The sequence below is a fragment of the Scomber scombrus genome, chromosome 17, assembly GCF_963691925.1.
Source record: "Scomber scombrus chromosome 17, fScoSco1.1, whole genome shotgun sequence".
NCBI lineage: Eukaryota > Metazoa > Chordata > Actinopteri > Scombriformes > Scombridae > Scomber > Scomber scombrus.
Window position 1 is genome coordinate 9,582,988 of NC_084986.1, and position 16,629 is coordinate 9,599,616.

The window sequence follows — 16,629 nt, forward strand, 5'->3', positions numbered from 1 at the left end:
AAAGCAAAAAAAAAAGCTTTTTTTCAAACAAATACCAACTGCCTACCAACTCCAATGAAAATGGCTTGTTTAGCCAAGTGTTATCCATTCGGTGTGTGTGTGTATGTGTGTGTGTGTGTGTGTGTGTGTGTGTGTGTGTGTGTGTGTGTTCGTATGACTCCAGTGGCGTTATATCTGCACTGAGGACCAAAACCACGAGCCCTGCTGGCAGCCAGCCGCAAGTGCTGCTAGAAATAAAACAAGAAATAAGTGCTTTATGAAACAAACATACACAAGTCTCCCATATTTTTTGGTTACCAGTTTGCTGCCAGCAGCTGCATCCAATCACCTCGGCTTTTTCTGCACTTTTTCCTTTTACTCCACTTTAAACATCTCACATAGCAATTTCAAATTTGGAATATCAGACGTTCCCTCATCCTGGTGCCACAGAATGATTTTAGGTTATGACACTAGTGAGGGACGATACAGATCTATTTGGTAAACCATGTCAACAGAAGCAAAAAAAAAATAAAAGGGAAAATAAATAGGTCTGAAGGAATGTCACAGTCTCTTTTCTTTTAACTGTGATATTTCATTTTCAATCTCAAAGACTGAAAGAGAAAATGCAAAAAAAAACAAAAACAAAAAAAAGTACCCGTGTGTGTCACACACTAAGACAAACTTTTTCAAAGCTATCTTTTGCACATGATATAAAAGCTTTAATAGCTTTGGCATGTTTTCCCTATAATCTTAAACTGGACTGGTGATAAAGAGGACGTGCAGATACAGCAAGTCTGTGCGATCATCCAAGGATCATTCCAGTCCTGAGGAGTTGTTTTATCACAAAATAACTGAACCTTAAAAGTCTGACCTGCTACTTTAGAGTGCACTTTCTGCACCACTAGGTGTGGTACCAGCATAATCTACTTTGAGATACATGTCAATTTGTGTATAAATGTACCGTTTCTTATTTGGATGAGAAAATACGCATGTATCTGTGTGCATGTCAAACCAGACAAACTTAAGAAATCAAGCAGAATTTCCCCAACGGATAATTATTTTCCCCCATTGAAGCTCTCTTTCATGGTATGTTGCCAAGAGGCACAATACGAGTTATTGCTCAATAAATACCAAAGGTTTAATTCTAAGCCAAATGTATGTCAACGCCTAGCAAGGATGTTGGGCTCTTAACGTGTGGAGCAGTTAAACTGAAAGTTACACCAGAAGAAACATGTTGCAATACTCTTTGGAAATTACATTTCATATTTGAAACGACTTAAATCTTTGGGTACTAAAAAAAAAATTAAACCTTTCACTCTTTAAATTACCTATCAAAAAAAAAAAAAAAATCATTTTAACTTAGTCATATAGATGCATCAAAAATATTCAGATTACACTTCTTTGACTCAAGTTTTCAAATACAATACATAATTTATGGCTTTATAAGTTAAAACTAAGAAAACGCTTCAATCTACATCAACGTTTCACCCACAATATACAAGTTAAATTAATTGGTTTAAAGCAAATTTACTGTCCATACCACTTAAGGTAACATATGTGTTACTCTCATCACTTGCTACTCAGTGCTTAACTTGCATCTTGATATTGTCGTAGTACAAAAACATGCTCTGCAAAAAGCCTTATTGAAATACAAACCCTATACAAAAGAGGCAGTCTTTTACAAATATTGTTGAAGCATCCCTTAGCTTGTGGATTATAATAAAACTGGAATAATGTCTCATCCACTTGCGCCTAGTAAACCAAAATTGTCTAGTGTCTTTCTCGTTATTGCTGTGAGAATGACTCCCTTTGTAGTGCCTTGGTCAAAACACATTCCAGGAAGACAAGTCCGTACAAGTCTGTTTTTTTTTTTTTTTAACCTCAACCTTAATTTCCAAGCAAAAGGTAGAGATAGTTCTTAGCTGATGAGAGCTCAAAAATCCCCTTTTCAATAAAAAAAAGGCTTTGTGCTTTCAAACCATGACATCAGTTGACTTCTTATCTTCTCCTCCTTGTTTTCTTCAGTATGGCCTCCAGACAGCCTCATCCATGCGGCCTCCAGGGTTGAGAACAGTCGGGGAGTTACTGTGACTCCCGTCGCCATCCACCCCTCCCTCTGTCTGGCTTGGCAGGTTGGGGTTCACCAGGGTAGTGCCCGTGGAGGCGCTAGTGCAAGGTGGGATCATCCGGGAGGGCGAGCGATCGCCGCCAGGAACCATGGAAAACTGGTACGAGCCGGATGAAGCGCCATAGTAGAGATAGGGTGTGCTGCTGGTCTGGAAGGGACCACTCTGGCTTTGAGTGGAGCCTGGGTAAGGTGGGGGAAGGTAGGTGTGGTAGTGGGCGCTGCCCAGCGACATGGCGGAAGTGACGGGCGGGGTGTAGGTGAAGGTGGCTGGGTAGTGCATCCGAGGGCTGGAGAAACGACTCTCTGTGAGGGAGGAGAGGCCTGGGAACTGACGCTCAAACTGACCGGGGAACGGGCTCAGGTCAGAGGAACCTAAAGACACACAAACACACAAACACAAGGATTCTCTTTTTAGGATTGTTTAGGCATCAACAGTACAGCAGATATAATCATGCAAGCCTAAATAATTACATTTCTTCTTACCAGTTTGTCAGTTTTGATTATGTGAATTGTGGCTTTGGACTCTTATGCGATTTAGCACTTTGTCTTGTGGAGTAATTGGGTTTAACGAATAAGTCCCTTGAGAAATGAAACGGTAGTAAATTAAATTGTATGTAATCAGATATTTTGAGCCAGATATGTGTGTTAACCAATTTGGAAAAGACTTTGGCTTATGGATTTTGTGGGCACATTTATGGAATAGCATTTATCTACAAATATTGTTTTATTCATCGTCTCCACTGGTGTTTTTCACTTCAACATCTGAGTCTTGATAAAGTTGACAAACACATCAGTGCAGTCCCACGCATGCATATGCCTTAATATGTTTACGCCTCTGCATATTTATGTTTCTGTGTGTGTGTTGGCGCATGTTTATGTGTATCTGTATAACTGTTTATGCATGCAAATGTGTGTGTGCAAATGGCACTGTGTGTGTGTGTGTGTGTGTGTGTGGGGGGGGGGGGGGGGGGGGGGGGGGGGGGATGGGGGAGGGGGGGGGGTATGTGTGTGAATACTGTATGCACATAAAAAAGCAGTTGGGATGAATCAGGAGCTGCACATGTGGAAACACTTTGAGCAGAAACAGTTTCCATGAGATCCATAATGAGGCAGGGCTGAGCTCTGATGTGGCTCCTCTCCTCGCCTCCCATCGGCTCCAGCGTGTGTGTGTACGTGTGTGTCCGTGTGCATGCGCGCGAGTAAGAGAGAGAGAGAGGGAGAGAGCTAAGAAGGAGCTGCTCCATCTCACCCTTCATTCCTCTCTTCGCTTCATCCCTTAAAAAATACCCAAAAACCACTAACTGGCTGTGGCGAGCTTCGCGCTGGGCGCAGAGTTTAAGGAGAATAGTAGGTCCTCCCCTTCTCGCACTCCCTCCCCCCTTGTCTCCTCTCAGTGGTTTAGTCCAGCCATGGCGCTCTTATCATAAATCACTAGGCGTCTTCCGTGTCACCATGTCTGCTGCTAGAGGACAGGGGGTGGCGGGGAAGAGGAGGGGGGACGCAGTGTTTATGTGCAGGGAGGAATTGCGAAGCCGGGTTTGTCGCTAGCGTCAGATAGCATATGCTGCCAATTAGGGTCTTTAAACTTCCTCTTTCCACAAGAACTGTTTGATTCTAATAGAAATAGTAGGTGATTGTCTCGGCTGTGGAGGAGTAGTGTGATCTCAGACATGAATGGCACTGTTCAATAAACTCCTGACTCCTGCTTTTAACATTTGGACCTATTTTAGTGCTCAAAGAGGCCCTGTGATGATGAGCCAGATCGAATTTATTAGTTTAAATGAAACCAGAGTGGAACATTGTCTAAATATTTGGAAGCATTTTACAAACTCGAGAGCATCACTTCCGAAATAAGTGTTTGACTTGACTGATGCACTTTTACAACTGCTTCTTAGTGTTCAGGTTACTACCTGATTTATTAACACAGACGTTATTCCATACTTGAGACATTTTTAATAAGACAACTGATGAACCAGCTAGACAACTTGACTGATCATGTCCTGCATGACGCTATATGATACCCTCTATGATAGCCTCAACACTGCGCATGTAGACATGCACATAAATAGTTCCTGGACAGTCCAGTGACATAACATCTTCTCTCCTTTGAGTCGTAGACATAGATGTATGCAAGTAATTAAAAATGTTTTGCAGTGTCCCTTATTCAAGTAAGTTAACAACACAGTTTATAGTCAGAGCAAATAGCAATCAACCTCTGCAAGTCAAAAGTCTTAACAGTGTAGGTTAGAAGAACACTCAGTAACTTACACACTAAGTGATGCTTCGTATGGCCTCTTGTAAACAACGTCGTAAAGTACTGTAAACAATGTAAATCAACATTTTTTTAATTTTTTTTCAACCTTTTCCCTAAAGTGGTCATGGGATATTCTGCCCAGTCACCTGCCCATCTGCTCCATTTTTAGCAATATATGCATCAAGTAAGTACAAAATCTTTAAATCTTTCAGGCGGATGGATGATTATTTCCCTGGAAGTCATCTGAGCTTGATCAGGGAAATGTCCAATGGGCTCTGTTGGAACAGTCTCTCCGATAGGGGCCCTTGGGTGGTGGTGATGGTTGATTGCTCACCTGTGTGCTCTCTGTCTCGCCCGATTGTCATATAGGAAGGAAAGGTTGAGCATAGATGGTGCCTGTTAATCCGCAGGGTTCCATGGCCCATCCCGATAGGGACCTCAGGTGTGGCTGTTGAACTGTCCCTGTTGCCATATCAGTTTCACTGCCATACACTAGTGAGGGCTGGAAGTGATATGTTTTAAGTCATAAGCCACAGAAAGGCTTTCTTAAAATTGTCATCCATTGTCTGTGTGTAGGTAGTCTGGACAACCGGAGCAAAGATAATGTTCAGCCATGTACAGGTGGTCCCACTCATCATGTCAGAGCCATTCCCAAAGCACAAGAATAGTATAGTCAACGCCAAACAAGTAGTTCTGCTTTGCATATTTACAGATGTCTGCTCCGATCTTGTGCCAGGGCCTTGGCGGTAGTGCAATTATCATCAGAGTCTCCTTCCTCTGTGTTGGTCTGGTCTGCATGCATTCAGGGCACTTTGTCACCAGCTCTTGTATCTCGTTCTCCAGCCTGGGCCACCATACGATCATGAGTGCCTTTTCTCAACACTTAGTGATGCCCTGGTGCCCATCATGCTAACGGTTGAATATGTCGCCTCTCATCCTGTGTGGGATGACGATGTAATCCTCATACAACGCAAATCCCTTTTAGACTGACAGTTTATTACTCTAGTGGTGGTATGATTTGGCTTGTACTGGAACACTACTCATATAATTTGGCCAAACCATGTGTCAACAATCCCAGTTCCACGCAGCCTCACACTTCAGCAGGTTGTTGAGGTGACTTACCACTTTTGACAGGTTGGGCAGGTTTCTCTCCATGTAGTGGACCATACCCAGGAACCTTCGCAGCCCTGGCACATTGCCTGGTGGCTGTAGCTCTGTAAGGGCTCCTGCTTTTGAGGGGTCAAACCAGATGCCGTCTCCATTGATGTGGTGCCCCAGGTAGTTCAGCTGTTTTTGGCGCAGGCAACACTTTCTGTCATTGAGTTTCAAGCCTGCACTCTCCAGGATCTGCAAGACACTTTGTAGTCTCTCCTTGTGTTCCTTGTCATCTCTACACTGGATGAGAATATCATCCATATAGACCTCAACTTCTTCCTGACCTCGGAACATCTCTGACGTTTCCCTTACATAAATCGCTGGTGCACTAGAGATTCCAAATGGAAGCTGCTTGAAAAAATATCTCCCAATGTGTGTGATGAATGTGGTCAGTTTGGTTGTTTCACTCTCTAGCCGAATTGGCCAAAAAACACTTGCCGCATTGAACAGGGAAAACACTCGGGATTCTGCCAGTTGCAACAGCATGTCCTCTATGGTAGGTAAAACAAACTTCTCTTCACAGCCAGTCAGTTTGAGTCAAAACAGATCATCACCTCGGCTTTTCTCAGGGACTGGGACCATGGGGATGCACCACCATGGGGTTGGCTCCTTGACCTCCTTGCACTTGACTATCCTTTCCAGCTCTGCTTTGACCTTGGGGAGCAGGATGGGGTAGACACTTTCCTTACAGTGTTGACACGGAGTGTCGCTGGAGTATGCTTGGAGTGGCCCTTACCACACCTAAAGCCATTTGTCGGTCTTTCACCTTTGTAGCAGTGACCCGCTGCGTGAAAAACTGCCACTGTTCTGTCTCTTTCTCTGGGCTGCTGAGGACCTGCTGTGTGTTTATGTCTTTGCACCACTTCGCTGAGGCAACTGGCGTTAGCCATGCTAGCCTAGCCTGTTGGCTAACTTGCCCCTTTACCTTCTCTGTCTCACTAGCTCCACTGCTCTTTCCAACATCACGTCTGCTGTCAACTGTAGCTTTTCTGACAATTCCTTGTCTAGAAACTCAATGACTAATTTATCCCCAATAATCTTTTTATTCACCAAACCAAATTGGCAGGTCTCAGCTATATACATACAGCTTGATTCACCTTGCTTTTGCACTCTAGGGTAAAAACAAGCCCTTTTGTGGATAAGATCAGCTTTCTGTAAAACTTAGTTATTTAGCTGTCCCAACACTCTCTCTTAGTCGCCATCAGGTAACAAAACAGATGAAAAATTATTCTGCTTCCTTGCCTAGCACATATAGCAAGATGCTAATCTGTACATCCACTGTATACAGGTTTAGGTTCGTAAACCTCGAAAGTTTATTCCAGTTTACTCTCCAGTCGAGTAAAATCCAAGTTACACTAAATGATGCCCTCTATGATGGCCTAATCATTGCGCATGTAGACATACACATAAATAGTCCCTGGATAGTCCACCCACGTGATCTTAGCAACTGCAACATTTCAACACATGAGCTGGATTTTGGGAAGGGTGTGTGTGTGTGTGTGTGTGTGTGGAGGGGTTTGATGGTGCAGAGTTTGCACTGGAGCGTCCGTATCAGCTTCTGCTTGTACTTGTCGGTATGTTCTGTGGCTGGATACTGTTTCAGTGTAGCCTGGCAAGGTGTCAACATGATCTCCAAAGATCTGAGAGCCTTAGTCACATCACTTAGGAGGCATTAAGCGCTCGAGGTGTGCAAGTGGGTAAAGGGAGGGGAGGCGGGGGGTGGGACCTGTGTTTATGCGTGTGCACGTGCATGTGTCACTTTGAGAACAAAGCCTGACGCTCGCGAGATGAAAGCTGAAGGGAAAGACCAAACTAATCAAAGTTGACAAGGCAGCTGGCTGGATTTTAAATGCCTTCTGATGCAGAGTCACACGGCCGCGTCGCTTAATCACTCACCCTCGCTTGGGGCACACATACAGAGGAGGGTGCAGTACGTTAGCACATGAAAACAGAAGGGAAAAAAATGTAGGATAGAAAAAAACTCATATGGCAGTGAGTCAAACAGGTGTACAGGGGAGAAAACTAGTCTGGCGGCATGTAGGGATTTTAAAGGAGCTTTCACTTTAGGGGAAAAGCAGAGACAAATTGGAACACAGATGCTGCTGTTACAGCAAACAGACTGGCTAATGCAATTACCCAGAATGCCTTGTGAGAGTGGCGTATCGCTATAAAGACACTTTATTTGTCAGTCACGAGCTTGTTATTATCCCTGGGCCTGTTATTACCCATACTCCTCTGGGATCAAAGACTTGGAGCGAGGAAAAAAGGAAACAATCGTTTTTTTCCTCCACTGTTTAAAAAACGCCATCCAAACCACTCTCTGGAGAGGCAGTCAGACTCTGACAACATGCCTCATTCCTCACGTTCATTTGAAAATGAGCTAATAGCAGCTCGCTGTGCTGTATTAGTCTCTGGTAAATAGTATCACATAGATTTTGTTCTGCAGTCCAATGAACAAGTATTTGTTTATGTTTTTGCTTTTGTCTCTGTGTGAAATCACATGTGTGTGTGTCTGTCTGTCTTTCTCTCTCTCACTCCCTCCCACTCTCGCAAAACAAAAATGTATTATCTGGATTATTTATAGCACACTGGGAGGTTGTGAAAGGAGAAGGAGACTGGGTGGTTTCATACAGTCGGTCAGGCGAGTCAAGTGTGGCTCGGAAAAGTGGCAGAGTAGTCTTTCTACCTGGCAAGCGTCTAGGCACGTCACTGATGGCAGGCAGGCCCGTGCCTCGGCTGGAGGAGAGGGGGGTGGTGGAGTGGACTGAGGGGGATGCCATGGGACTCAGGTAGGACGGGTACGTCTGTTCATATGACCAGGGAGGAGAGGACTGGGACTGACGTGGGTCTGATGGGTAGAAATGAAGCAAGGGGAAGGGAAGAAGCAGAGAAAGAACCCAGAAAGAGAAAAACAGACAGGAAAAGAGAAAAGAATAATTATCAGTGGCCCATCAGCTGAACAACGTTATTGTGGTTCTAATTTTCTTCTAAAACACTACCAAATCGGCAATAACATTCAAAACAACTGCCAACATTATTAGTGTCTCTGTTTCTCTGTGCTTGTGTTTAGAGGTAAGTATCAATTGGGCACGTTATGCAACATCCTCCGTAATGACACATCTAATGTTTACCTTCCAAGAGAAGATCTTCCTGTTTGCCTTATAAAACATTGTGCTTGCAGCTGAGGCACAGAGAGAGAGCCTTGCTGGCACACACCCAGGGTGTAAACACACCAGCAGACAACCATGAAAATAACTGCTGTGCGCACTTTATCATTGTCTGTGTGCTGCAGCAAAAGTGTAGAGCATGAAAGTTGACCGAGATTGAATTGTATGCAAACTATTTTTATGGGTTATGGATAAAATTTATGATCAAATATTCAGTGATTCCCAACCAGGGGTGCTTGTAGCTTAGGAAGTGTTTCAGAACTAGCCAGGGACTATGTGGAAAGACGTCAACAAATTTGAAAAAATATAAATTACATTAAAAAATCCATATGTTAAGTTAGCCGTAACAACTGTACACCTATTGTTGTCAGTGTATATGTAAAAAGTAGTGAGCAAGTGAGCAAAGATGTTTAAACAGTTGGTTAAAAGTAAGGTTAAATGGTAAAAATCAATAGCTAAAAGTTATGAATAAACAGTTAAAATGGTTGTAATAAATAATAAGTAAGTAATGGATAAGTATCTTAGTTAATATCTTAATTAATTAGCTAACAGACAAATGGTTGAAGTAGATTACTAAATTTAATGGATTGTCAGTTTAAGAAGTCAGCTAAAAGTAATGGATAAATAGTATAAATAGCTAAATTAATGGATAATTTATTTATTGCTATAGGCTAGATAGCTAAAAACAACATACATTTTTAAAATAGCTAAAAGTAATAAATAGTTGAAACAATACTACTGCTAAAGGTAATGGATTATGGCTGAACTTTAAAAACTGGTGGTAGTATTAAAAATTCAATCTTAACCAAATCGACCAAATCACTGAAAGTTCAGTTATATTAAAACATGAATGTAACAGCGTTTATTTTTACATAATTACTGGTGTTAAATAACATCCAGCGTACATCTGACAAAACATTTTGGGAATCACTGCTCTAATTAACAAAGCTGTACTAGGATATAAAGCTTAACCTCAAAATATTTGCACTTTAGCAGCAGTTTGTTAAGGAGTGAATAACACTCTACACTGCTATGCTGTTTAACTCTCAAATGATCCTCCAAGTAACACTACACAGCCACGCCAGATAGTAACTAAGAGCTGTGACGAGTCTGCAGAGGTGCGGGTGATCAGGTAGCAGCCATTTCCAACCATGAAGGATGGTGTTACTTTCTTGGATGTATATTGAGAGAGAGAGACGGAGCAGAGAAAGACAGACGATCTGCGAGGCAATATAACATGCTGCACTGTACGTTCTGTGGCATAACCACTGGTCCCATCAGGATGTTCTCATGGCTCCAGTGAGGGTTTGATATTTCAGTTTATATAAATGCTGCTCAGTTTGTGACTCAGCCTGCTCACTGAGACTGTTAAGTTCGGAGATAGTGTTGTGCATATTGCAGATGTTCCTATAACTTAAACGTTTGAATTAACTACTGGACGTGTGGATTTTCTTAGAAGTTAATTTGCGCATATAACACAATGTTGAAACATTTGACACTGTTAAACCTGCTTATCTCTGGGTGCAAACATTAGATACAGAGCTCGGCAATGTGGCTGAAATCAATTCCATGATATCAATTATAATTCTTTTCTGACATTGATTTATAATGCATCATTTTTTAATTACGCCTGATTTTCAAAGGAATAAGGTGTGCTCCACTGTATTACTCATGTAAACAAACATGACTATATCAGCATGATTTGATTCCACCGAGAGTCAACACACAATATTTTTTCCCAGCCTTAATTAAATGTCTCTTACCCTCGGAACAAGGCAATTAAAACATAATGACACACATCAAAAGAAACACAACAACCTAACAGGTAAAGCCAAAAATAAGTTTTCATTAAAATGTATGGCATTAAAATAAAGTTCAGTACGTTGGTATCAATTTACAGTATGACACATCTGAAAGATGAAATACATGTTTAAATGAACATCTGTTGCAAAGGTTGTGCAGTAAAAACATTTTATACTGTGGATGTATTTTTAACACACCTTGTCAGGATCAGCTAAAGAACAGTACGCTAATAGACATTCAGCAACACTTTAGGAGGTTGGATGCTTACTGTTATGGTGCTTGAACTCAGCACCATCACCATAATGGGTAATAGCTGAGGTCAGGGAGCTCACCTGTTATCTGCGTCTGTCCCTGCGGGTTGAAAGAGTTGGCCGCTGGGTTGAGAGTAGGTCGTGGGCCTTGAGTGGGAACGGCCACTCTCACCCTCATCCTCTCCAGCTCACTGAGGCGGTCCGAGAAGAGGCCAGTCTTTGGGGGGTCCTCAAGCTTCTGACGATGCCCTGCAGACGCACAAAAAAAGTATCTTTTAAAGAGCTGCAGCAGGCTGCAATAAAGGGATCCAAGCTGTAATAAAACAACTTTTATGTGATATCTGTGTTTTGTGATGTTACATGCAAACCGTATTATTACTAATGTAAGATGAAACATGTTATCAGTTTTGTAGATTGTCTTAAATTGTTTGCTCTTGGCAAACAGTTTGTATGTTATCCTGTATAATGGACATTTTAATGACTCAGTTCCTCTGTGTGCCATGCCTTCTTTTGTAAACATAGTCCGTGCACCAAAACAAAGAGGAGGTACAAAGAATGGGATGCTGTATCCTGCTAATTAACAAAGACTCTGAATTAGGTATTGTATCATCTTGCATGAGAGAAAAAGAGAAAGGGAGTTAAGACAAAGAGGTACTCAGAGTGAGAGCTTGCATGTATGTTTTTAGTTATAACCTGAGGCTTCTTCTTCAGGTAAACACAAGCTCTCACGCCATCGCCCCATTATCCCCACAGGAGTCGTAACCTATGCCAAATATAGTATGCCCGTTCTTTTCCTGCATTCCTAAGCCGATCATTTTACACCCTTTATATCCCTAACTCTATTCTCATCACTCTTTTAGGCCTGTAACTCTGTACTCTAATATGCAAATACGGTTCATGCACATTGCAAATGCAAAATGTGTGCAAACAAGAAATTGTGTCATTTGCCCATCCCTGTCTCAGCGGCACTATCTGTGCTGTGTGAAAACAACATCAAACCCTGCCCAGGGGCTCAGGTATAGAATATAGTTTAGTAAAGGTGGGGTAAAAAAAGAGGCCTATGCACACCCAGTCCTTTTTTTTTTAAACCACTGACACAACTCTGTGTCAGTTCGTCTGTCTGTCTGGTCTCGCACTAGTTCCCCTGTAAAGGCGGTAAAGTAAATATCAAACAGAGGAGAGAAGAAACTCCTGCTGTGCTTGGCAGAGCTCCAGCTGGCTCAAGCAGAAACAGCAAGCTACTTCAGAATCTTGCCCAACCTGCCTGCTGCCTGGGCTGGGAACAAAGGCCTGGCACTAAAGCTATAGCACTGTGGGTGTTATGGAGGAAGAGGAGAAGGACAAGAGGAGAGATGTTCAAAAGGAATAATCATGTGTTACTGAATCACCATTAGAAAGATCAAACACTACATAAATTGCCTCACAGGGGGTCTTTGTGAACTAACAGTCCAACACATTGACTAATAACATCCCAGCTGAGGAACTTTGTTGCATGTTATCCCTACTGTTTCTCTCTCGGGGCAGATTTCGTGTTGCTTTCACTGTCAAATAAATGCAAAATGACAAAGAAATAGTCTTTTAAAACTGCCTCATTTTAAGTACAGCATTTTTCCACTACTGCAACTTTGATAGTTTTTTCACCCTCAGATATTGTTATTGCTATTATAACCATCTGACTTGCAGAAGTTAATTCATTCTGGAGCAACTGAATTTTAATACCAAAGGCTGCTGCTCTGTGATGACTTGAGAATGGCGGCAGTGAAAAAGCCTCCAGTGACAGACAGACAGACCATGATTTTTTATTAGAATGACGTTACTGGACTGGCATCATCCAGTTCAAAATAAACAGACAATCTCATCATCAGCTTCTTTACATAGTTGCTTTGGAACGTGAATAATATCAGTTACTTCAAAACCTCAGCCCACTGAAGACTTTTTACTGTACAACATAATTCATGTCCATATTTCATTAATAATATTTCTCCATCGTTACTGCGAATAATTTGTGCCTCTCATTGGCATTCCTCATCTCTCTGTGCAAGCTGTGCCCAGTCAATCATAGCGTTTCCATTTTCAACAGACCGAATTTCTATTCTAAAAAAGCCTCGTGACACAGTGCGGGCTTTGTGCACAGCCCGTCTCCTAGTGATGGGAATAAATAGCAATGGGAGACTAGGGGAGACAGAGGGGGACAGACACGAGGGGGAGGAGGCACATGGAGAGGAAGAGACCCTTATGACCAGTAAATTAAGAGCTCTGGATGGGTCTGCACCAGTCAGGAGACACAGGCTTTATGAAGAGTTCTGAGCACAGCAGGGCTGTGAATGGTGAAATAGTTAGAGACGCTTCAGGATTTTGACATATTTGAGGAAGACCCCAAAAGACAGACAAATATTTACATGAATATTTGAAGAGATAGATACATTTAATCTACCTAATCTCTGACAGACACATGAGACATTGCTGAACTTAAAATTTTACGTCACTATTTCTTGTATTAGAGCTTCAGTAAGTCAGCTTCCGCCCTAGATGTCAATAGTGTCAAGAAACCTATTGAGGCAACCCAGTTTAAAGGAAACCAACATATTTTTCTCATATAAGAATGCAACATGTCAACCACCAAATTTAAGTCCAATTTACACTCCAAACAGCCAGACCTCAAGTCCATTAGTTTAGCGGCCTTGACAGTAAATACAGTTTTTCATGACTTAATTACACCTTTTAGACGACAACTGTTGCCAAACACAAGACGTCTCAGCTGTTTTATCGGAACCCTAGCAGGGCGGAGGAATGAGCCAGGGGTATTTAAAGGAGCGGGAAAGGCGGATGATTTCACTGCCGTAGGGAAAGTCCCTGAGATTCCCATCATCCCTGTGAAAACAGCGGAGATTTTTGATAGCGCCTGCCACTTCCCTGCCCAGCCAGCAGCCGGAAACATGGACAGATTCAGACCAGATGTGAGCGACTCACACACACAGAAACACACCCGAGAACGGACATATGCAAACACACTTCTGCACATGCAATCATGCATAGATGTGCACATGCATGATGCAAAAACCCTTGCACATGCACGTACGGAACAGGCTCAAACATGCACAAACACACACACACGCAAAAAGATTAATAATGATTCGATAACACCTCTATAGATAGTATCTCTAATCACACAGTTGCACACTGATCCTGGAATAGTATTATTTCAGCCGTCCAAGAGACATAAGTCTGAATTCGACTCGCCCCTGCTGATCTGATAACAGTTAGTAAGAGCAAGTAGGAAAACAGAATATAAGTCCTCTGTAATTAATGGTAGCATTAGATTGGATCTGAACACAGACGGATGGTTAGCTGTTCCCTCATATGTCCTGGCTGAAAATATTCCTCAAATACCCAAGTTCCTTTAGATAGTGAATGGTTTGTACTGGGATTTCTGATGACAAGGATAACAGTGCACTTTTTGAAACTTGGCTCCAAGTACTAAAAAGTTAAAAGGAATAGTTCAACATTTTGGAAAATGCTTACTAAAATATAAAAATATGATGGAAATACAAAAGTACAGCCAGCAGCCAGCTAACTTAACTTAGCATAAGGGTTGGAAACAGCTAGCCCGGCTTTATTAAAAGGTAACAAAATGTGTTTTTTTTTGGCATGGATTAAGATATAACTTCATTACTGCGCTTTAGTAGTGCTGGTAGGTGGATTTTGTTGACTTTTGACAGAGCCAGTCTAGCTGTTTCCCCCTTGTTCCAGTCTTTATGCTAAACTAAGCTAACATTACCTGGCTGTAGCTTCATATTTAACAGACAAACATGGGAGTGTCTATCTTCTCATATCTCAGCAATAACGCAAAAACTTGTATTTCCAAAACAGCAAACTATCGCTTTAAGGAATCTCCCCCCCAGCTCAACACATCAAGTTTCAACAATTACTGCAGACACATTAGCAGGAAATTCTCCTGCTTGCTGCCTGACTAAGTAACATGTGAGGAAAATGCGGAGAGCCAGAAAATCCCGAATAAATGGGATAATTTATAAATTTGGTGTCACGTCATGCCCTCTAAGCCCTTCCAGTCTGGTTTATGATCACTGGGTGAGCTCGGATGAATGTATCTTTGGGGCTGATTCAGAAAAACCCCCATGCTCATGGAGCCTGGGTTGAATCAGCCTGTCTGTGTTTGTGTGTGTGTGTATGTGTGTGTCAGTCATCTCATGTTGGAGCAGCCAGTAAAGTCGATGAATGAATACACAGGGTCCATATTTCACTTTTTTATTTGGAGCCCTCACAGTGGCCATGTTGTTTTTGTGAGCGGTCAGAAACAATGAATTATTTCAGGTGGCAATCTGAAGCTGGCAGAGCGTAGCTAGAAAGGAAAATCGCGGAGTGGGTGACAGCCAGACGCCCGTCTACCATGGGGGTCTGGTATAAAAAGAGGGGAGGGAGTAAAGAAAGAATGGGAGATGATTAAAACAGGAGGATTGGGTGAAAGAGGAAGGAAGGAGAGAAGAAAAAGGGAGCGAAAGAGAAGCGAGAGGTGTGAGAGATGAGGCAGCAAGCAGCAAGGAGAGAAGGAGAAAGAGAGAAAGGGGGAGCCAGGCTGTCGTGGAGCGCTGCCAGCCGTCTGTGTGGTCCATGCGTTCCAGCCTGGAGGAAGCAAGCCAGGCAAAGGAAGGGCACACACACACTTATGTCCACACACAGACTATACACAACTATTCCCAAAGGCGATACATTTATTGAACGCAAAAACACATTATATACACACTTGTATGATATTGTGCATAGTTTAAAGAGTGCACACGCACAAAGACACACACATGCAGTTTGGCTTGTGTGTGGCTTTCAGACAAGCTCCCTCTGCACCTCTCTGCTCGCATTAAAGTGTTTTGATTCAGAACAGGGGAGAACAAATCCCTCAGAGATGTTTTTTTGCTGCAGCTCGGGGCCAACAAACGGTGGACTCACTTTCTTAATCTTTATCTTCTTTCATGATCTGCTCTCTGCCTCCCTTTCTCACTCTTTATTCTTCTGTCTTCCTCTCTGTCTCTCCCTCCCACTGAATGATTTTGTGTTTTGCGTTGCGGAGCCTTGGCACCTCTTCAAGGAACTTCATAAGACATTCAACTGACTGACTGCCTCTGGAAAAGCCTGAAGTTTTTTTTTTATCCTCTCTCTTTTTCCCTTCTCTCCCTCTCTCCGTCCCTCCCTCCTTCTCTTCATTCCTTTTCCTCCTGATGTTTTGGTGAGTTTTATTTGTCCGGCTCCCATTGTTAAAAGCTGCTTCGAGTGAGGCAGCAGCAGATAGGTGTGGGTGTGTGTCGATGTGTGTGTTTTATCTGCGAGAGTTTTCTGAAGACACATGAAGGGAGGCTGAAATCCTCCTGTAATTACCTGGATGCTGTACAAAAGTATGTTTTATTTTTTGGACAGGTTGCTCGAGGCAGTCCAGGTAATCCAGAGACATAAAAGACTGTGTATTATGATTGCACCGTAGAAATTAAATGAAAACTGGCTGACATCCTCTAAATATTGTGGTACAATGTAATTAGCATCTGTACAGATCTTAGAATTTAGCACTGAGCATAAAAGTCTGTTGTAAGAAACAAAGCCCAAGCCTTACAGCAGGTAATAGCACCCTACACGTGCAAGTAATGACATGTGTCTTTGATGACAATGTTTGGAGGCCTTTCGGTGTCGTCATGACAGACATGTTAATGAAGGCATCTCACTTACTCACACTTATTCCAGCCTAGCAGTACTGGAGATGGCAGCCTTCTTTTTCTCCAAAAGTTTTTATATGCCATAGCTTCACAACCACTCCAATAAGGTTGTTGAGGTGTGTATTATTGCTTAGTACTGCATTTTAAATAGTGGACCATGGCATCTTGTTTAATT

The 16,629-nt window shown here is 42.4% G+C and overlaps 1 protein-coding gene across 1 annotated transcript in view; it reads right to left on the reverse strand.

Annotated features, from left to right (window-relative positions):
- Positions 1-2,000: 2,000 nt before the first annotated feature.
- runx2b (RUNX family transcription factor 2b) overlaps positions 2,001-16,629 on the reverse strand; it is a 42,731-nt gene continuing 28,102 nt past the window's right edge. The window contains exons 5-7 of the mRNA XM_062437823.1: positions 10,819-10,986; positions 8,203-8,364; positions 2,001-2,479 (exon numbers count right to left, since the gene is read on the reverse strand). Coding sequence (XP_062293807.1) covers positions 2,001-2,479; positions 8,203-8,364; positions 10,819-10,986 — 809 coding nt within the window. The remainder of the gene's footprint in view (positions 2,480-8,202; positions 8,365-10,818; positions 10,987-16,629) is intronic.